The sequence below is a fragment of the Aplidium turbinatum genome, chromosome 13 (genome assembly GCF_918807975.1).
Source record: "Aplidium turbinatum chromosome 13, kaAplTurb1.1, whole genome shotgun sequence".
Classification (NCBI taxonomy): Eukaryota; Metazoa; Chordata; class Ascidiacea; order Aplousobranchia; family Polyclinidae; genus Aplidium; species Aplidium turbinatum.
In genome coordinates, this window is record NC_137484.1 from 12306026 (window position 1) to 12328703 (window position 22678).

At 38.8% G+C, this 22678-nt stretch overlaps 1 protein-coding gene across 2 annotated transcripts in view; it reads right to left on the bottom strand.

Annotated features, from left to right (window-relative positions):
• Positions 1-17399, bottom strand: part of LOC145782282 (NFX1-type zinc finger-containing protein 1-like) — a 35874-nt gene extending 18475 nt beyond the window's left edge. For both annotated transcript variants that reach the window (XM_082594070.1, XM_082594071.1), the window contains exons 1-27: positions 17259-17399; positions 16735-16938; positions 15960-16123; positions 15523-15670; positions 15293-15389; positions 14258-14400; positions 13978-14124; positions 13185-13276; positions 12508-12597; positions 12174-12286; positions 11502-11715; positions 10700-10828; positions 10323-10448; positions 9197-9428; positions 8603-8868; positions 7978-8121; positions 7686-7763; positions 7206-7286; positions 5613-5696; positions 5178-5285; positions 3630-3692; positions 3260-3415; positions 2433-2537; positions 1862-2027; positions 730-922; positions 443-622; positions 84-290 (exon numbers count right to left, since the gene is read on the bottom strand). In XM_082594070.1, the coding sequence (XP_082450196.1) occupies positions 84-290; positions 443-622; positions 730-922; positions 1862-2027; positions 2433-2537; positions 3260-3415; positions 3630-3692; positions 5178-5285; positions 5613-5696; positions 7206-7286; positions 7686-7763; positions 7978-8121; positions 8603-8868; positions 9197-9428; positions 10323-10448; positions 10700-10828; positions 11502-11715; positions 12174-12286; positions 12508-12597; positions 13185-13276; positions 13978-14124; positions 14258-14400; positions 15293-15389; positions 15523-15670; positions 15960-16123; positions 16735-16938; positions 17259-17320 (3792 nt within the window). In that variant the 5' untranslated portion in view covers positions 17321-17399. The remainder of the gene's footprint in view (positions 1-83; positions 291-442; positions 623-729; positions 923-1861; positions 2028-2432; positions 2538-3259; positions 3416-3629; positions 3693-5177; positions 5286-5612; positions 5697-7205; positions 7287-7685; positions 7764-7977; positions 8122-8602; positions 8869-9196; positions 9429-10322; positions 10449-10699; positions 10829-11501; positions 11716-12173; positions 12287-12507; positions 12598-13184; positions 13277-13977; positions 14125-14257; positions 14401-15292; positions 15390-15522; positions 15671-15959; positions 16124-16734; positions 16939-17258) is intronic.
• Positions 17400-22678: the final 5279 nt, after the last annotated feature.

Here is a 22678-nt window from a genome sequence, read left to right on the forward strand (position 1 = left end):
TTGTAGTTTACATTATTGTTTACATTACAGTTTACATATATTATTGTAGTTAACATCAGTTTTTAACCGAAATGAGCGTTCACCTTGCTTCTTCCATCTTCCACATTATCCTCCTCGTGTTCATGAGAAAGGAAGAAGATGTTTTTCTGTACTCCAGTGACGTCTTCGTAATCAAGCACACTTTTATGGTCACTAAGATCTTCATAAATGTGCGGACGAAGAAGATCAGCGATTCTGGGTCTCATCCGATGTTGCAGAGCCAATCTGCTGCGTGGTATCCCGTTCTTGATCTGTGTTGGGGCGTTTAAAGCGTCTTTTGTCATATCATAGTCAACATGTCAACCTTTGTCAAACATCGAAACGCATAGTCTACTATAAACTGTCCAAGCATATGGTAAACTATGCTTATTAGATACATCAACTAAGTAGTTTGTTAGTTTACCATTCTCTCAAACAAGGAAACATCCAGGTTGAATTTCCTGGCAAGTTCGTAAACAGTAGGAGAAGGCTTGAGCTGTTGATGATCTCCAATGAGAATGAGATGCTCCGTGGCTTCAGGCATCGAAGTCACGATGTGAGCTTCCAACACTTCGGCCGCTTCTTCAACCACAACTACTTTAGCCTGAAGATCATAGGTTTTTTTAAATTGAGCAATTTTTAAGTAATGCAAAAAAGATATTACATTTTCATGTTATTTGTCTACAAACGTTCAACAAAATTACCACTTACAGGCAATCTGTGAACAATGTCTCGGTATTTAGCAGCACCAGTGGTTGTCATCCCGATTACAGTTGCATTCCGCAATATGGCGAGATCCTCTTCGTTACGAGCTGCAGTTAAGGCTTGAGCAAGCCGGTTGTATTTCGCTGATTCTGCCTCAATTTTTTCTCTTAAACTGTTTCGCAGATCGTGCATCCAGCGTCTGCAAGTTGAAGCAATATGGGCTAACAATGTTTTCATTGAAAGTTTCTCTTTTTCTTTTTTTATTATGGCAAAACGAGAACGCTTGTTCGTAGCAACGCAAAATACCATCAGTAGATAAATCAAAATTTTGGACTTCGCTACATAAAAAAGGCACCAGCATGTTGTGACCTTTGTTCAAGCTACATTGTCAATAATAATAATAACAATGCTTTTATTTGCGCCCATTGCGATAACATACAGTAGGCTGCGATCACAGATGCGATACAACAGACGACAGGAAGCAGCGAAGTGACATATAGTCTTCGAGTCAGCTGCTTCCCTTTATTATTAAGTGTCTTTGCCGAGACACAGCCGCGTGCTCTGGAGCGGTATCGAACCCACGTCCCTTCGAACGTCGCGCAGACGTTCTCACCACTCGGCTACGCAGCCTTTTGTCAGTCATCAACTGTCACCATTCACTCGGATACGAGCCACGACATTACATTGATATCTGTAGTAAAACGCATTAATTTTGAGTTTTAAAAAACTATGCGGAGTTGGTTCAATCATCATGGTAGAAAAGTCGTCCACCCCGATAGGTCAGTTGGTTAGCGCGTGACTTCTTGAACGAAGAAGCTTCAAGATCAAACGGCGCTGGTTCAACTCTCGGGATGTGCGCTTGAGCAACGCATTCTTAGGACTGCTCTCTATTCAGCGGCACCTATAGGAATGGAATAACTCCTCAGCAACAATACAGTACTTCAACAATTGGAAACTTCATTCTGTCAATCTCGGTAACCGGCCCTACGCCAAGAGCCTCTACAAGTATGCGAAACTTTCAGGAATAACCTATCAAGGCTTTGTCGGTCCGAGGATAAAGATTCAAAAAATCAATCAAACCAAAACAACCAAAAGCTATCAGACAAATTCAATGTAAAAATAAAGTTGTTTTACTAACCGGTAAAGTTTCCATCGATCCTTTACATTCAGATGAAAGATGTTGACAACAGTATCTGCTATTCTCTTCGGCATAGCATCCACTCTTCCTATGTTATCCTTGATCATCCTCTTTCGTCGCTTTATCTCTTGTGGTGGAAGCTGCCATCCGCCGCCTTTCGTGTTGCCTTATTTGGTAATAAGCAATGAGTTTATGTTACGTCACAGCAAATGTATGTCACACATCACAGTCATCACAGTATTACATAAAGATCAATCACAAAGTCGTGTACATCTCATGTAGCCTGCAGTGCTTGATATTAACAACTGGCTACATGGGGTTTTGTGATATAAAAGAATCACTTATCACTCGAGACAGTTCAATCATATTTCGTCGTCTATCATATCAAGTCACCTTCATTAAAACTTATTCAAACTGAAACTCAGGGTTTGTCTTTGAGTCAAAAATTTCAACTTTATACAGAGGTTTAAAATCATCATCTCCCACCAAAGTGATGTTGGTTAGCCACCAATTAACGTTGAGAAACTTTGCAAAAAAGAAAAGAAAAAAAGAATACAATAATCAAAATTACTTCCGATGGATTCAAAAGTGGCAGCTGCAAGCTCCTTCTCAATCTTCTTCATCGCTTCTTCATTCTTTCGTCGATCTCTACGTACATCATCTTCTTCATCAGAGTCTGTGATTAATACAAGTATGCGTTGCATCTCGCTGGTGCAAAATTTATTCTTCAATAGTTTCACAACTCGAATATTCTCATTTCCAGGGCGGCAACTGACGAGTTGTAAGTTAGACCGTATAGCTGTTTGCAAACCTTTAATATCGCGTGTATTTCTGTTTTATGTTCACAAATGTGTTGTTTTTGTTTTTGATAAATAAACTATTGATTGACCATTAAAGCTGTTGGGTTTATGCGAAATAGTTTTAATAAACAATTAGACAGTATACAAATTTGAAAGTTACGTTGTGCCTTACTTGCATCACTTTTTGTGAAAATATGACAGAAATACAAGATTAGTTTAAAATTTAAATGCTTTAGAAATTAACAGATCTGCAAATATACATATGTGAAATTTTACTTACTCCGCACAACATAAATAAACCCATGGTTTGAACGGTTTATCGCCCTTTACCTTCTTAATTTTGATTGCAAATGAATGATTGTATGTTCTAAACCTTACAGTTGTTACATAGCTGTAGTGTTTCTCGGCAGTCCAGTGTAACACATGTTTTTGGAAAAGTCTTGATGGCTAGTGTGGAGGCTACACCGGTATGGTTAGCGAAACACAATGCTCGCTGTTCTATAGTGAGTAGTCAAGTAGTGCTCACGCCAGGAAGATCGCTCCTTTTCAACATAGCTGTAGTTGCCCATTGATGAACTAGCTGCTCAATTTCTCTTACCGTTGTCGACATTTCTCTGATTTCTTATAAACTCGACGTCTTCATCTTGTATAGTCAGCTCTTCAAGATCCGAAACAAGATCAGAAACAGCATCTTCCGTTACCTCTTCTTCTGTCACTCCTTCTGTCGATTTGCCAAATTGCTCATCTTTATTTTCTAAATATTGTAACCAGTTTATCAAATTGGTTAGCCTACTAGATGATAAAAAAGGATCTTGCGGCAAAATTGTTGAATTGCCTTCTAAATCTGACTAAACGCCTCATACTTTGAAAAGTAAGTTGAGTTGCTACATTTTGAACTGTGTTGTTGTTGCATGTTTTATTGAAAAATGTTTTTATTTGGAATTTGCATTGACACATGATTTACTGACTTGTCTTCCCCGTTTTTCCTTGGAGCCATGTCTTGATGAAGTTGATGTTTGGGTGAGCAAAGTCTGCAAAAAGAAGCATATAAAATAGACTCTGTTGTTGGTATCATATTGCAGCCACTTGCTGTTGTAAACAGCATAAAAGAACTTCTTGCCATGTGCTTTGTTTTTAAAAAATGTGTAACTACTAGTGATGCAAGCCGCGCCGCTCCGCGTACGCGGCCGCTTTTGACTTTTTCGCCGCGTGCCGCGCCGCGTTGCGTGGAAGGTTGAAGTGACAAAGCCGCGCCGCGTCGCTTGCCGCGTAAACTTTCAAGAAATTAAACTTTCAACTTTTCAAAAAAATCAGTTATGAAACTTCAAATTTAAATTGGAAACACGGATCAGTTGTTTTTTCCTTCGGAAGCCTCAAGCTGGAAAGCTATGCAAATTGCAAATGGCTTGCAGTTGACAGGGTTTTTGGGGCTGTCTTGAGAGGGAAGCTGTACGAATGTTTTTGGGAGCCTAGCTGATAAGCTCAGCTCCCAGTTACCAGGCTATAGGCCTAGCGCAACTACCGCATTAGTTACTATAACATATAGCCCAGTAAGTTCAGGCTATAAGTTTTACTCTTGTGTGTGTAATCATATAGCCACTAACATTAAAATTGCATTATTGCATACAAAAAGTGTTCATAAGTCTTGATACTGGATCCAGGAACATTCTATTTGCCTTAGTTTGTAACATGTCTCCGAACTTAGATGCATTGCTGATAAAAGAATATGATCTGGTTAGCCTAGCCAATTAGTGCACAACTGTACTGGTAGGTTACCAGTTATATGCCATGGGTGCTTTTTGCCACAATTGACTTTCTAAAAAATAACGCGTTAAATAATTTTTTGATAATTTTGTAATGTGCGGTGCGGTGTCAAAGTTCCAGATAAATTGCGGTGTGCGGTGCGGTGTGCGGTGCGGTGTGCAGTGCGGTGCGCGGATAGATGAGTCAGTTGCGGTGCGGTGTGCGGATAAAAATTTTGGGTTCGCTGCATCTCTAGTGACTACACATTGTTAATTTTTTAATGAAAAGCGTTTAAAGCTACATTGTGTATTTTTACTGAGCAGCCCAAGCCCAAAAGCGATTAGCATGCTGTTGGCTCAAGTCGAACCAGCAACCTATTGTATCATTGACTGCAGTCTGTTGACTTCTGCCCCACTCAAATGACCTTTCACACAACCCAGTTTCAAAGCCATTCGCTTAGGTGGAAACAACAGTTTCAGGTGACTTACTGTCGGTATGGCATTTTTTTTTATTGTTCTAGAGGTGAAAAACTTCATAAAGCATGAGAGCAAAGCCAAAGTGAAAAATATGGAAAAACTGACACCTAACAGCCAGCTAATATTAAACTTGGCTACTTTGTTTGTATAATGTATCAAAATTTAAATATTAGTGCGGCGATGCATGTTAACTGTGTTTTTCCTCTAGCGCAAGGTCTCTAGTTATGTCACTGGCAATCGGTGACTTAACAGCGGCATGAAGATGTCAAAGCAAGCTTCAAACAACGGAATTATTACCTGTTGCAAGCAAAGCACATTGAATTTCAATTTGGTGGAAGCCGCTTTGGAGCAGCGGTGCTGGATCAAAAGGAATCGCCATGGTTTCCAAATAAGCAAAGACGTCATCTGTGAACATTTATTTAGGTCAGATTATCCGATGCAGCATTTGCTGAAAGTATTAGCCTAACATTAAACATATTCCTTTAAGTTTAGGGCTGAAAGTACAAGTGTAATAAAGTCGTACTAGTAAAAAGTCTTACAAAAAGGTATGAAAGGCAAAATCAAAAACCTTAAAATGAAATATTTTGCAGAAAATAGATTTCAGTTTAACGGCGTGTTTTGCAGCTTATTTTCATAACAGATAGAAAAAGTGTCAAAGTAGAAAAAGCTCATTTAGTGTCACAAACACACAAAAGGTTGTAAACCTATTCAGTGCTCTTGAAAGATACCCACCAGGATTTGGCAATTGCGAATTAGGCTGAATCGTCCATGGATTATAATTCATCCATTCAATGAGAGATGTTTCGTCCAAGAGACCTACAATATTTTTTTTCATAATTTTGGCCAGGATAAATGAAACTATCAAAACAAAACTACTTCCTCAAAATAAAACACTTTTTAACTATTGAGATAGAACAAGTGGTTAAACTATATACTCTAAACCAGGGGTTCTTAAACTTTTTGAGCCGCGCCCCCCTTTGACGTGCCATCCAAACTTGCGCCCCACCAAACTACAAAATTAGCAAACATTTATGTGTAATGACTACAGGAATTTATATTTAGCTTTCATCAATGTGAGGGATGTAATTGTTTTTCGGAAACCAAAAGTTTAATTCGAGGCTTTGTAGCTGATAATGCACACCTCAGATCGGCTTCACAATCAATAAGTTTGTTTCGATGTTTTGTTTTTATGTTCAAAAGTGTAGAAAAGCCACTTTCGCACAGATAAGTGGACGAAAACGGAAGAAGTGTGCGTATCGCCTCGCTACCCACTCCCTTGTATATGTGCAAATATTTAACCCAAAAATCAATTAGTGGCATTGCTTCATAATCATCTTTTGCAGTGGAGTTACACTGTATTTCCAAGAATTCCTCTTGCAAACCGTCGGGAAGAATGTCCTCGTTAACACGAAAGGGATCTCTTGTCATCTTCCATTCTAGAAGGTCGGTGTCACCCAAGTCTGGGAAATAGCGTTCGAATTCTTGTTTCAAAAGCTGAAGGTGAGCCTCCACTTCAGCCTTAAACTCACCTTCCAGTTCAAGTTGCTTTTTGTCAAGTGCAGTATCTAGGTTGGGAAATAAAGCTGCATTTCCTATTTGTATTCGGCTGTGCCACAACCCCAGCTTTGCCACAAATGCTCGAATGGAATCATAGCTATTAATCCGGTTAGTATTTCTGCCCTGCAAGAGCAGATTTAAGTTATTGAGGGCCTTGAAAATGTCCACGAGGTATGCCAACTCCAGCTGAAACTTCTCTGATGAAAATGGCAGAAGGAGATCTTGCTTCCCATGAGCTTCTAAAAATAGCATCAGTTCATCTCTCATTTCATACACGCGGGCTAACATATTACCTTTCGATAACCAACGAACAGATGTATGGAAGAGGAGAGTTTCATGGTTCGAATCCATATCCTTGCACAGCTTGGCAAACAGTCTCGTATTGACAGCACTGGTTTTGACGAAGTTGACGGCTCGTATGATTACTGTAAGCTTATCTTTCATTGCAGCTGGTAGAGTCCTGGAGGCCAGAGCCTCACGGTGAATCACGCAGTGAGATCTAATGGCATTGGGACTTTTTTGCTTTATCCTGGCAATAAATCCACTTAGTCACATGCGTTTAGTCACATAGTTTGACATCGCTCGCGCCCCCCTTGTGTACCTTTCGCGCCCCCCAAGGGGGGCGCGCCCCCCAGTTTAAGAACCGCTGCTCTAAACAAACCAACTTTCTCGAACGTACAAAACAACTTTTAACTTTTTAAAAACTTTCTAAAATGTGTGAAATTCAAAGAATAGTAACCGCACACCATTCAATCAAGTTCAGCAAACCTGTCTCCACCATTGCTGTGACGATGTGGTCATGGTGGTAACCCCAGGTTTGGATGCGTGTGGCAATAGCTTTGACTGTTTCTGCATAATAGTGAGTTACATTAATAAAAATAGTGGTCTTAAGACATAAACGAACTTTTAGAAGATGAAGAAATAAGTGAAAGAATTAATATAAACGACCAATTTCAGCATCAGCCTAAGCGACAAGGCTTTATATTTTCTAACAAAGATGAGATGGAACACATACTTTCGCATCTACTGAAGCCTAATTTAGTAAAATGTTACTTGTCAAATAAAAAGATGTTCTAAAGCCGTAATCTGTACATAAAATTACTACCACAGTCTATACGCATGTTGCTTTTATGATCGATAAAAGCGTTTTGTCGCGGTCTTATTTTACTGCAAAACACACGGTAAAAATATATTTTCACATTCGTTTGAGAAAACGAGTGCCGCTGTACAAGCTGCATTGATGAATACCTGTGACAATGTATGGCTTGTCGTACAGCCACGCATCAGGATCAGTAACTCCTAACCACTGGAGCAATGCTTCATCACCTGCAAGAGAGTTAAGTCACGTGATCAACGTGGCAGAAAACAACATTCAAAGAAGTTAAGTTTCAACTGTCAAAACGTGTTTTCAACCCGCATTTAAAAAACAGTAGTGTGAATATTTGAGCATCGAAGCTACTACAAGCTTTCTATGATATTGTACTTATCTATGGTGTGGCCTTCTTGCACTAGTTTGATAAACAAATGCAAACCATCTCACCTTTCAGATAGGTATCCGTCAACTGGTCATACATGTGCGAAGGAACCACTGATTTGAGTTTGTTTAAACGAACAATCGAATGTGTGGAAACATCGAGGACTTGAGTGTGGGCGGTAATGTAGTCCCGTTGACGCTGTAGATCTCCTAAAATGGAAAACGCAGCACTTACAAGCACAAGCGTTTTAATTGTTACTTCAAATCGAATGGAACTTTTTTTATATTAAAAACAACATTTTTCAAGTGATGTGCAGCACTACATTGTCATTATTTTAACATTACAAACAAAACATTATTCAAATACATTAGTAAATTGCGTTGGCGCTATAATTTACAGGTTAAACAATGACTAGTATTAAAAATCGCTTGATCAATATGTGTTCTTGGTGCAACATTTTTAGTACAACATTAGGCAAAACATGTCAGCCAGTAATGTTCGTATCAAAGCTTTCATTTGCAAAGAAATAAATTCAAATATAAAACTTCGAAGGTAATCTGTGGCGTCCAATTATCACAATTTCAAGTTAAGTCACAATCCACATCCACTCGCCCATTAACAATACCCCATATACAACGAAGAATAAAACAAAATATTCTATACTGTAGCTTTGTTGAAATGCAGTCTTACGTCGATGTTCCCAGACAGTTTTCCGATGGAATATCCCTCCTGAAATATGTGCTCCGAATTTTCTAACGTGGCTCAGTGAGAATTTTTCTAGACTCTTAGTCTTGCAACGCCCTCCAACACGAATGATCTGTCCATCGCGATGAAACTCTGCGATTCCTTCCAGGAACTGATCAAGGGCGTGGTTGGTGTAACACACAACCAGGATTTGGGAAGGCTTGTTTTGCGTTACATTTCTCACCGGAAGACCCTGAAGTCTCAACACATCCCTTCAATAAACAAAAAAAGAGTTCCATTTAAACTAGTACCCTTGACGCACAGTTACCAATTTGTTTTAGGAAACCTAATACTGTAGGCCTACAATACAAAGTTTCAATATCTATTTTCAAATAGCATAAAAATGTTCAGAGTTGGTCTGTAAGCTGCAATACAATTCAAGATTTGATTAACGTGCAAAACATTCAGATTTACAAATTGCTAAAACTGAAACTGATCAACCTAATTATGCAGAAAAACAACTAACACCTTATATGCTCACAATTTTCTTAAGAATTCAACTTAACCGTTGTATTGCTAACCACACTAAACTGTATTCACCTGTAATGTCTGTTATCAGCATCCAACAGCAACTTCATGATAACTAGTCCCACGTGGGTCTTCCCTGTGCCGGGGGGACCCTGAATCACAGACATCTCGTTAGTAATCGCGTTTTTGAGAGCAGCCACTTGAGAAGGATCCAACTGAAGATTTTCTGCATTCGGCCATTTGTCCTCTTTTAAGATATCAACCTTGGTTGCGTCACTTGGTCCACCTTCGCTGGAGAGTCGATCTACGATGAACGTTAGCATGTTAGCATGAAAATATCGTTGTCTTATCTAACCTATGTCTAATTTGATAGAAATCGTAATATCAACAGCAAATCTGACTCGTGCAATTTTAAGCAATTTCTGGCAGATGTCGATGTTGACTTTGGAGATGTGCTCATGTTCACTGGTGTTCGTTGGTTAAACCATGATATGTTTAAGCCAGAGCATTAGGCCTAAGTCAAAGGATCATTCGAAAGTACGCTAGGCTTATTAGCGACATGATTGATGAATTTGAAAGTCACATTAACGGCATAAATTCTTTCCTGTTTTGATGAAAATTTTTTCAAGACCTATGGCAATAGACGAAGCCACCACCTTCCTCCCCCAATAATTTTCAGCTGGAATTGCTAGATTTGCAGTCAAATGTGGACTTTGTGGAGCTGATACAAGCATACAAATGTGATCATCCATTTCTTTTTTGAGTCGAGTCCCAGAGGGAAAGTATCTTAACTTGACAGTCAATGCACTGAAAAATGCCTCTGTTCAACATAACTAACATGCGTGAAACCCTTTTTAGCAAAATGGTTAGAATGAAATCAAAATATCACAACCGATGGACGAACCATCATAACTATAGTAATTGATTGGGCCTACAGCATTTTTTTATATTACCCCTCGTTTTGGGAAACTTATTAAGAGTTAAAGCCAAAATCAAGTTTCACATTAAATTGCATTTATTTTGTTGTGGGCCTTTACAAAATTTAGGTTTTGAATTTGGCTTCCTTGCTGAAAAAGGTTGAGAACCACTTCTTTAAGCAGATGTTGCTATAATATTGCTTCTTTTTGTTAACTACACGCGATTGCAAGGAGTGAAGTAAGTGGTTTAAAATAAGTACACCACTGGGCTCTTGGCATACCATTTTCTTTTAAAATATTCTTGAAACTGTATTGAACAGCAGTCGCTCTTGCTCTAATATACCGAGGTGGTTTAACGTCTTTTTGACACTCCACAATGTATCGTGTCATTGGGATTGTTTGTATTTCTGAAAAAAAAAAACACAGTAAACAATGAAAAGTGTCATTAAAAGGTCAAAGTTTAAATGGAACTCATTAAACCCAAAATGTTATTACAAATTTTTAACACAACTATTAGTCTTATTGAGAGGAGTAAATGAACTTCTCTCGCTCTGTCTGACCGCAGCATTTTATCTAGAAGACTAAGTAGATTTACTTGAACAGTGCAATGAAAAGAGAGATAGATAATTGCAAAAGAGGTCAACTTTTTAAAACTTACTTTGCAGTCCGGACAGCACATGACGATAAGCCTCAAAGTAAGCTTCAGTTTCAACCATGTAATACTTTTTCTTCATGTCATCCTTTGACACAAGCCTGTTGCCAGAAACCTCGGCGAGTCTTTCTCTCACTGCATATGGTGTTACAAAGTTTGTAAGTTATCCGACTAAAAAGCAAAACATTTTACTTTGTATAGAATCGTGATGGATTTTTTTATAAATGGCTGATTTTATAAAGGGCTGGTTTTCATACAGTAGAGGGCTGATTGTTTATAATATCGTGACAACTCAAGATCAATTTCCAGCATGAAACAAATTTCCAGCTCGCAGTCGAGAGCCTGCGTGTTCGACTCCAGCCACCCGCACCTGCTGTTGTTTCTCTGGGGAAGAAACTTTATGATAATTGCCTCTACCCAGTGATCGATTTCGAGTAATGGGTAGTACCAAATTTAAGTCATAAGCAGAGTAGACAACCGGAAACAGACATTGCCGTCGGCTGCAGCGTGGGTCAGGTGTATGTCGGAAGGCGTACACCGATGCATAGCGCTCAAGTCCGCTTTCCCGCAATGCAGGATAAAGATAAACAAACAAAATAAACAAACAAACAAAACATTTCAAGTAAACTAGTTTGAAAAAAGTTTGTTTGTGGGCTTAGCAGATCAAACACTCAATAAGAATAACAAACAACGCTATATTATAGCTACTACCTATTGTAGCATTGCCTTCATTGTACTCAGCAATAGTAGGTCTACTATCCAACGTTTTTCACTACATATGTTCATGTGAGGAAGAGCAGCTACCCACCTTGAAGTTCCATTTCTTCGGTGTCACTGTCTGAGCTTGATTCATCATCTGAAAAGAGATCTCCATCTCTTCGGCGCCGGTTGACGAGATCCCTCACATTCTGTTGTAATTCGGCACCCGTTTGCCCACCGCTGCTGACGAACTCCAAACAAACATATCCCATGTTCAGGTGTCTTGGATCTCTTTCAGCGATTGATGCAAAAAGGAAATGCTCCTGGAAACAAAAAAAAGTTCCTTGTGCTTAAGGTAACGCAAGATTATAGAAATACACGATGATAGAAATACTGAACCGTACTTTAAGGCTCTTAGCTGAGGAAGGCCTTACTTCTAAACTTTCTAATACACGCCACCGATGAAATATACGAGTTCAAAAGTAACAAAAGAATATCAATATTTGTTGAGTTTTGAAGAGAAGCATGATAAGTATTATAATAATATTTCTAAACTCTTGTGAAACTAAAGTCAACCACAAACAATTTGAAAATCTTAAATTCCTTTGTCCTTGAAAGATGTTTATTTAGTTGAAGGCCTCACCTCCCGTAAATAACGAGAACTTTGCAATTAAATTGATGATTGCTATCTCTATTGAACCATGTATCTTTAGAAATTAGTCTAAACTAGACAATGTTGTAAATTTGTCATAAACAAGTATAAACAAGCCTATTTTCTTACCTTAAATTTGTCAGCAGATAGACAAACCAGGTTTCCGAACATAAGTCTTCTAGAAGTTTCCCATTTCACGCGTTGAAGTCGGAAAGGGTTGAAATGCACGCAGTACTGAATACCTAAAGTAAGTTATACCATTAACACATATATAGGCTATACCGAGAGTTTACCGAGAGTGAATTTATAGTTGCTTAACTTTGCCGTTTTGTTGTTGTTTGCAGATTCAGGCGCTTATCGCTGGAACTAACAGAGGAACTGTCGCGAAGAAATAAATATCACTTATTCGTGAAAGTACATATTTTAACTGTCTTCAGTAAAGAATGATGTACAAGTAACTGACCTGTTTTGCCAGGAAGAGGGTACTCGATGGTGACGCTTTCATAGACTTTGACGTTATGTTGCGTCTGTCTACCAAGCCTCATTTCTCCACCTGTGAACCAGAACTCCATCTCACATTTTTGAAGCAAAGAAGTTATTGGTCATTCCATTATTCGTCACCACATTACGTGCTTGTTACACCGCAATTTTTAGCGTGCAGACAAATTGAAAGCTTTGAATTACAACTCAGTTTCGCAAAAAGCAAATTTTAAAGTGACAATTTTTAAGCTTCTAAGTCGCTAAGAGGATGTAAAGTTCAGAGTTGCACACATCAGACCATTTTGAAGACCTTAAAAGATGCAGGACAAAATCAAGCGCTCTTTTCTATAGCAGATTTCGATAAAAAAAAAAGTGTCATCAGAAGCATAGTGACGAAAAATAGTCGTCGATCGTCAAAATAAACTTATATTAATTGTTTGGATTTTTGTACAGGATAAACTTTTAAAACAACTATTTTTCGTTATCACTGGACTACTAAGACACTTTGTTAAAACCTTAAAACAACAAAACACTATGTTTTCCTCATATAACTTAACATAAACAGGCAGTAAATCTACCGCATCCATTTCCTACAATGGCAAGGTAGTGGTAATAAAAACAACAGGTAACCTTTTTGTATAGAAACTTCAATCTACCCACCAAGTGTAAAGCACTCACGAATCCCTTCTCTCAACGGCCTCACAAAGTCTTCGCGGAGTAAACGAAACTGCACGTCCAGGTAGTGATTTGTGCTACCAAACAATTAAAAAAACGTTTAATAGCTTTCAACTCTTCCTCGTTACTCAAACAACTTACACAGCCTACGTTACTTGGTGAAGAACAGATCACATGAGATATGACGAAGAAGTACAAAATGCAACAAACAAAGCCTTTTGAGATAGTTACAAAACAATGGTTTGATACATGCAATTCTTCAATATTATGACATATTATAAGTAGAAACTTGGAACCGTGATTGGGAGGTAGCTCATAGCTGCTGTTGAGTTTATCATACAGCCAATGCAACTATGATAATTTAGATGCTGAGCTTGTAGAACTTTTCAGCTTTTTCGGTGATTGAAAAGTAAGTAAGTTCAACCTAATGGTGGTTAAGCAACTATGTGAAACCGAAGAAACTAAATTTCAAACGCGTGTTATATTTACAGATAAACCATAAAACTAAAACTCTAGGACCAGTATCCGCTATGATTTAAGGGACCGTAACCTATCTAAGGAATACAAATCAACCTCTTAACGGCCCTGCTCACAGACATACTATGAAGTGTGAAAATAAATAACCGACAACCATTCTAAAATATATTTGTGCTTGTTCACTCTTCAACTGTAGATATCTTATAGGGATAAAGGTGTTTAACTACAGTAAGTCTACAGTAGTTGATATAATATTGTTGTAGTTGTTGTGAATTTATAGCATCACAGTAAACCAATGAACCTGCTGTACGCTGAACCGATGAGATTAGTTCTCACAAAGGGAGTGTCCGTTCCATTGATGTCGTCTACTTGAGGAAAAACAGGAATGTCTCGAAAGTTATTTGGAGGAGTTTCTTGATGCATTCGATTTTGATGAAACTTTTCATCTCTGAAATAATCGAACAAATCAACTTTTTAACTTATTGAATGGCAAGAAATTTACTCTGCAGTTAGTTTGACAATACATAGACACCAGGGCAAAGTATGACACCATGCAATCTGCTTTGCATTCATGAACTCACTTAACTACTTCTTTTGGTTGATATCTTTTGTCCAATTCTTTTAAAATTGTGCTGATTTCATCAAGACGAAAAGCAATGTTGTTTTCCAGGCCGATTTCGAGCTTTGATATAACATGCTTCATAACCGTCACCAGCAGAGATGCCTAAGAACATGACATCTATTAAATGCATCCGGAAATACAACACTAAGCCACTTTATAATGGTCGTCTTGTTTGAAACTACACGTATAACTCTCTCGTGGAGTGGTGTCACATCTGAACAATTTGCGTTTGTTGTGTACGAACTGACACATTAACAACTTCATAAGTCTAAGGCTTCTTAGCAACTGGGCGCGCCATTGCCGTAATCACATCCATAATATGCACTCGTCACTTTAACTGAGCATGCTTTAACTTATCTTTAATGCTTTTTGCATAAACGCAATTGGTAGGCTGCCACGTTAGGTACGATCTGAATTGGCAATATAGGCTACTCTGGGTTATCAGGAGCATTGCAGTGATACAAACAGTGAAATTACTAAATGTAGGCTATGTTGCCTGCCCATCAAGGGAATCAAGCAATACTAAAAGAGCCGTCCGTTGACTACGTTTTAAAGCAAATGTGGTATTTTTGACACAGTTGTTTATTTGTAATTTTAGGGAGTAGTTTTAACATCCATCTAGCCTCGTGGCTTCGTTAACAAATCCTATTCTAGATTTGAACAATTAAAGCAGAAAAAAACGCTTGTAACTTGGAATGACGAACGAGCTTTGACTGCAACTTATAGAAACAATAAATTTAATTTTTTGCTTCGTCATTTACGGTTCAAGGACAAAAAGTAAAGTAAGTTATCGTATCGGATAGCCTATCTGATTTACTAGAACTCTGATGAGAAAAAGGGTAAAATATTTAGCGGTATATTTATGCATGAACAGTAAATGTCTGTAAATACAACTACAAAGCTACATAAAAACATGTTGTGCCACATCAATCAATAGGCCTAGCCTACCACTTTGCCAAATACTGCAGCTATTCCCAATTGTGTGGTTGGTTACCTCGTTTTCTGACGTTGTCGGTATACGTTCCAGCCAGGCCTTTAACAAATCCAATGCGTTTGAAACGTGTAGAGAAGCAAGCCTTCTTCGATTTGGTCTGCAATGCATATTGTCGGTTTCAAAAACTCCATTGATAGACGAATTTCAACCGTAAAGGCATTTAAACAGTTTTTAAAGCAACAATACACTTTCATAAGTAACATAAAACACATAGACTTAATTGAAAATACCCTTCGTTGATTAATCCATGGAGGAAGCGCACCAGTTTTTCTGTAAATCTGTTTTTCAGGATTGTTGTCAAAACTGCACCGTAGCAACCAGGTGGATTTTCCTCGCGGCACATTTTCCCGATTACTCTGAGGACCATTTGAATCATTCCTGCCAATTTTAACCACAGATTTAGGCCTACTAACCCAAGCAGACAGTAGGCTAACTTTCTCCACTATCGAGTGTTCTACGATGTGACAACATTATAGCGCCAACTTATTCTTACTGCTTTACGCAAGAAAAAGTAGGCAGCAAGTGGTAACGTTTTTAAAGTCATTGTTATGACCCAACTTGAAATCGAAGCCAGACCAAGGCACCAAAAGTGAAGAAACCAGCAAGTGTGTCAATTGATTTAACGCTCAATTAATCCGACCATAGGTAAACTTTGTAGATGCTCTACCTTCGTCCATGTCTTGTCTCAATCTTCTGGAGAAGCCAGATTGTTCACTTGACAGCCTCAGTATTATTTGGCTTCCTTCAATTTCATCATTTTCCGCCATTTCCTTCAAAGCCGTGTAGCTTGTTGGAGGTATCCCATCAGCGTGACTTTCGCTGCCTCCGTGTCTTATAATGAAATAAAACAAAAGAAAGGTGATTTCATAGGTGTTTTGTTCATAACATCGTTTTAACACAGCTAAATTACAGCATACGAAAAACGAGTCAATTTTCTTTTATAGCTTGCGCATTTTCCTACTGCTTGTCAGCATCTGGGTACTGGCCAGCAAACTTTGCTTGTTAAAGCTTCACTGATAAGTAAATAATTATATAAAAAATTATATTCAATAAATACAATGACATTTTACGATGTTACAATAATACGATTCTATTCGAACTAAAAGATTTTGAAATAATAGGCGAGACAACTAGTTTTACAGCCATCCCAATGACATTGCTTTTGTCGGTTTAAATTCTTGTTACACACAAAAAGCTCAAATTACAGTCTTTTCGCTTTCAACAAATATGCTTAGCTGTTCTGTTGAACAAAAGAAAAAAAACTAAGTGAAAAACAAAGTTATGTTGCAACTAGTAGAAATAAAGCTATGCTTATTATCATTGAAAGATTTCCTTTAGTTAAAGAGTATAGCAACTGACAGCTTCTACTGTAACTGAACATGTGTCAATGAACCATTAACAGACGTTACACCAACGTAAAACTTTGAAACGTCAGAAAGCACCTTGCGCCACGTCCGTTTGCATTTTGCCCATGTCTTCCCCGGCCTCTTCTGTCAGCTGGATACAATCCACCTCGCCTGTTTGCATTTTGATTATATTCTTCTTGCCTTCCCGGACCTCTTCTTTCCGCATGGAACCCACCTCGACCACGATGGCCGTAATTTCCTCTTCCTCCTCTTCCACGAGCTCCGCCGCGGTATGGAGGTCTGAAAAGTAAACCTTTCTATATGTGGGTGCAGCCAAACGAACTACAACTCACTAGCATTGTAACTTCTAGTGTCACAAACGATTGCTGTTGCATAGGCTACAACAAGGAAAATGAATAAATGAAAGTGGTAGCCACACAATAACTAACTGAATAGTCTCGATTGTTTCTAATTTCTTCCATATGAAAAGGAACAAATTCTATTGCAGTATAAGCCTATTCCACTTTATGTAGGCCTAGCTCTGGCCTAGATAGTCCCTAGTTCCGAGAAGGTAAATGTAACAACGGGGCATCACTTGTTATTGATTTACAGTACATTACCTTTCATTTTCTTCTCTTGCAGGCCCAAGACCTTGCCAACGGTTTCTGTTAGGAGCAGCCATGTGTAAAACTTAGCAGAAGCAACGTTTATTGATAGACGACGTTACGAACTTAACATGGACTACATAATTTCAAACAAAAATAAACTCTGCAATCATATTAGTGACAAGTAAACGAGAAAGTATGCAATGCTGCCCGACAAACAGTAGCCTATAGTCTGCTGCACAGTGCACAATCAAAACAGTCCTAGCTACCTACGACTCCATAACATGATGCGTTCTTCTGGTGTAGGCCTAATCTAAGCTAAACTATCACAATATACTAGAAAAATGTATCATGTTATTGAACTAAATTCTTAGTGAACCTCATTCAATTCCTATGTCTATTGCTGAACAGGAACTGTTGAAGGCATTTTGTTCACTGATACGCGAGACAACACTTGCTATAGGGGAATACCCGAATTAAACGCCCGTCGGTGATTTTATGTGACGCATAGCCTACTTGTTGTGTGCAGAACCGTGAAGGTGGCTTCATTCTTGCTTGTATCTCGTATGAACCGATTTGACATTTAAGGCATGGATGCAGGCCCGGATTTAGGGGGGGGCAGAGGGGGCAGTTGCCCCGGGCCCCCCGACTTTTGAAGGGCCCCCCTCAGGGCCGGATTTAGACCATGAGAGGCCCTAGGCTATTCCATTTGTGAGGCCCCTCCCTATTTTTGAGCTCAGAATTTCTCTCTAAACAACATCACATGTCATTGCTTAATGTTAAAATATGAGTGCATTAAACTCTTCGTTTTTTTCATTTTTCACATTCATGGGTGCAAATTTTTAATTAAAAGAATATAAATTTTGTTAAGGCAGTTTTGTTTTTAATTTTAATTTCTTTGATCAAACAACCGTTACAATAATTGTAAATTTTATTTACGAGGATATAAGAAATAGTTACAGCCATCAAATAGAGTAAGACTAGGCTACTAATTTTTTTTTCTAGCTTTTGTCAAAGCAAAATCATGCAATAGTTTATCAAAATTTATCTGTTTAAGTTTCTCACTCTCAATGCACAGAATGCTCAGTGCGGACAACCTATCTTGAGACATTGTCGATCACAGTTTATTTTTGATGCTTTTGAGCCTTGAGAAAGATCTCTCTCCTGAGCAGTTAGTGACCATTAAGCTTAGAAACAATCTTAATATTGCTTCTACATTAGGAAAGGCAGTGTAACTTTTTTTCCTTGCACATAATTTCATAAAGGTCTCCATGAGACAAGGAAATAGATTGCTGTTCTGTACCGGTGAGCCTTTGGTTTTGTGTTTGTCTCACGTACAAATGAAAATGTAGAAGTTCATCAATAAGTTTCGGGTCAACATCTTCTGGATACGCTTCCTTTAAAAGTTCTACGCCTCGTACAATTTCTACCTTAGTTGCTTTCAGATTGGCAAGAAAGAGGAACATTTCTGCAACGTCGCTGTACACATTACCTCGTCTTCTTAAATTGGCTTCAAGTGCGTCGAGCATAGGGAAAAAGGAATTCATTTTAAATCTTTCCTTTGAAGAGAGTTCACTTAAAGCGTCAGGTGCATTTTTTTGTCTCCTAGTGACAGCTCTGTAGTTAATATTCGGCAAGGTTGCTTTTGCTTGCTGATCAAACTCGTCAAACTCATCTCTAATTTCGCTTAGAAAGTCTACAAGTGAACTGTACAATTCGGCACAAGTAGGCTACTTAACAATTCAGATTTCTGAAGGGCTTTGCTAACACTGTGAAAACGACCTAGCACTCTGGACTAAAAATGCAACATATACACAAATTCCAATTTTTCCATTTTTTTGCAAAAGTTTCTTAGCATGAAGTCTGGAATCACCTTTCGCTCTTACATTGGCGTGTAAATAACTGATAGCATTGGTGATGGCACTGTAACTTTCCAAAATAGCTTCCGTGGCTTTTGCATGTGCATCCCACCTAGTATCTGACAAATCTTTTGGCACTTTTGATTGAGGTTGCAAAAATGATTTTAGAACTGCCCACCTCTTTGTGGTAGCTGAAAAAAGGTGTAAATTTCATTGATAATGCCAAAACAGTTCACTGCATCAAGACAGCAATCAACAGCTGAACGGCCTACCAAATTTAAGGAGTGACCTGCACATGGAGTAGATTTTGCAATTTTTTTTCTTTCTAGGATTTTTTGCTGCATACCGTTGTACCTACCAGCCATGTTTGCAGCATTGTCATAAAACTGCCCTCGGTATTTATTAAAATCAAGCTGAACCTCAGTAGTGAGATATTTATGCACGAAATCTGCCATGCCTAGTGCCTACCCCAGAGTAGTCTTTCAGCTCAAGGAAAGTTATAAATCTCTCACTTGGTAAACCGTTTACAGGAGACACGTATCTGATAATCAAGTTAACTGATCGGTATGGGAAATATCGGGAGTAGAATCCACAGAAAAACTGAAATATCACGATTTTTTCACGGCACCTACAATTGACTCTTTAACTTTTTTGGCCACGAGCTGAATCATCTCTTCGCAAATAGTTTTTGACAAATAAAAGGGATTTCCTGATCCTGAACTTCCAATTTCCATAGCGATTGATATGAGCAAGTAAAAATGGATCAAATTTTGCCACTAGTTCTAAAAGATCAAAATAATTGCCGTTTTTGGAAGATCCAAATCGTTCATTGTCCCCTCTAAAAGGCAAACCTCGTGCTGCAAGACTACAAATTACAGCGGTGATTCTTTCCATTACATGCCACCAATACTGCTGTTCTGCTTTTATTTGCTCCTCCAGCTTTGAAGTAAGCGTATATCCTCGCTGCCTTGTTAGGTAGGTTAACATGGCATTTGTGTGTTTTTCTGAGTTTTCATGAGCTTGGATAAGATAAGAGTTGTGCCAGTCATCAAAACCATCAGAAGCTAATAAAGCCGAAGAAGGTGCATCATTTGGAAAATTTTTACAAACAAAGCAATATAGGCTACGCGTCCTTTTGCGGAGGAATATACAAGCCACTCTCTGCTATATGTTTCACCATTGACTTTCGTTGCAAAAAACAGAGTTTTTGTGCAAAACCTGGATTGCTTTTTGTACACTCGTTTGGAACTAGAAAATGTACCACAACTGTGCTGAACTTCAGAAGGGCCTCTCTCTATCCAGTAGGCTAGGCTATTTCTTCATTTGATAATTCTTTCCACAAACCAACACCAACAGTGTATGTGTAGATCTATAGTTTAGGTAGGGCTTAAACTTTTTGTTTCTGTTTTTCATATCTTTATCCTGCACTGCGGGAAAACGGACTTGAGCGCTATGCATCGGTGTACGCCTTCTGACGTACACCTGACCCACGCTGTAGCTAACAGCAATGTCTGTTTTCGGTTGTCTATTCTACTTATGACTTAAATTTGGTACTACCCATTACTCGAAATCGAGACTTATCGAAATTTTAAAAGAGTTACAAACTTCGAAACCGAATTTCGAGGCCCCTGGACGTTGAGGCCCTAGGCTTCAGCCTGTCTAGCCTATTGGTAAATCCGGCCCTGGCCCCCCTATGTGGAAAAAATGTGATTTTGTGTTATTTTTTTCCTTTTGGCCTTTAAAGTTTCTGCAAAATGCTGTGCAGTACTGGACTGATGCTACTGTAGACGTAGAGACGGTCTTTCGCGCTGTAGGCGCGAAAAATTTTTTTGCACGGGGGCCCCCCGATCTAAAAGTGCCCCGGGCCCCCCATCAGCTAAATCCGGCCCTGCATGGATGGCGACGTTTATACACAGGCCATGACAATGTGCAACTTAAAATTTGACTGAAGACCAATCTGTTAGTAGTTAAAATCGCTAGTAGCCTATAAGTTGATAGTTTGAGTATTAATTAATAAATATACCGTAGTCTTTGTATATATTTTGAGTTACTTCTGTGCTATTGTAGCCATTCAAATAACGGAATAGATTTTGGCACTTGTGGTGGAAATCCAAAAAGCGTCTGGCAACACAGGTAAATATTGTAATTTTTTTAACGTAATGTCACGAATTTTGCAGTGTTTTGAAATTCGGTAATCACATTTTGGCAATTTGGATTATCAAAACAGTCATTTTAAAATTTGAAGCGACATAAACTAAATTTAGCTTAGATTTCAAGATCAAATTTACATCCGCCTTCAGTCAGGCCTCCAGTTCGTACGCTGTCAAGGCCTGTGTTTATGGATCGCTTTGATTTAACGTTACTTTGTAACATTGCTTATTTAAATAGCATGCAAATTATCTTTAGCCTAAATTCGTCATGCAGGCCTAACATTTCGTTTGAGGTCAGTTGCCTATACGTAAAATAAAAGTCAGCAAATATGCGATAGCAGGATCATTTCCATCTTAAATTTTTCAAAAATTGGTGCGTGAATACAATTCATAAAGAATATTTAAATGCGATATAGGCAGGGGCTCTATCCACTTTTAGAATTCGGGGGGGGGGTGATTTTTGGACAGTGGGCTAAAATCGTCATAGTCATTTCAACTTCTGGGGAGCTGCGCCCCCCAGACCTCCCATTGCAGCATCAGCTTCTTTCTGATCGAAGCATAGAGTTTCCAAGTCGTTTCACAAAGTATGTTTCGGAAAGGGCATTTTGGGTAAGCAAACTGGTAGTCATGTAACAAGAAATATTTCTGGCACTGCAACGTTCACCTGACCCACGCTGCAGCCGACGGCAATGTCTGTTTCCGGTTGTCTACTCTACTTATGACTAAAATTTGGTACTACCCATTACTCGAAATCGATCACTGAGTAGAGGCAATTATACTCATAGTGAAGTTTCTTCCCCAGAGAAACAACAGCAAGTGCGGGGGGGGTGGAGTCGAACATGCAGGCTCTCGACTGCGAGCCCAACGCGCTAACCACTCGGCCACTGCTGCCGACTAAGTTGGTAGCTGGTTGGCTTTTTAGGGGTTAGGGTTAGAAAGTAGTCATTTTATTAACGTGGCTTCGATTCTCACAACTGCTATTGCTCTTCTTTCTTCTGTAATTACCAAATAAAGTTCAAAACAAAAATTAACTCTCTGGCTAAGTGCGAGAATGGTCACAATTGGACGGTAGCCTCTTATAACATGTTCTGATTGGTTGGCGGTGTCATTCTAGTCATTTGCAGTGGCAGAATTTTTTCTTGTTAAAGTGGCTAGGTACCAAGCAAACTAAGTTAAAACACAGTGTAAACGCCTGGCTCGTAGTTCAGGGTTGCCAAACCAAAAAATCATATTGAAATGAAATATATATTCATATTGATAAAAAACTCAAAATGTGCTAACAGCGAAAATATATTTTTCAAAACTTGATCAATAAACTATCACAAAACCTTTTCAAAGCCAAATGAGTGGGGGGTGATTTTGCATTGATCACCCCCCCACTCCAATTAGTGGGGGGGTGATCACCCCCCTCACCCCCCCCCCCCCC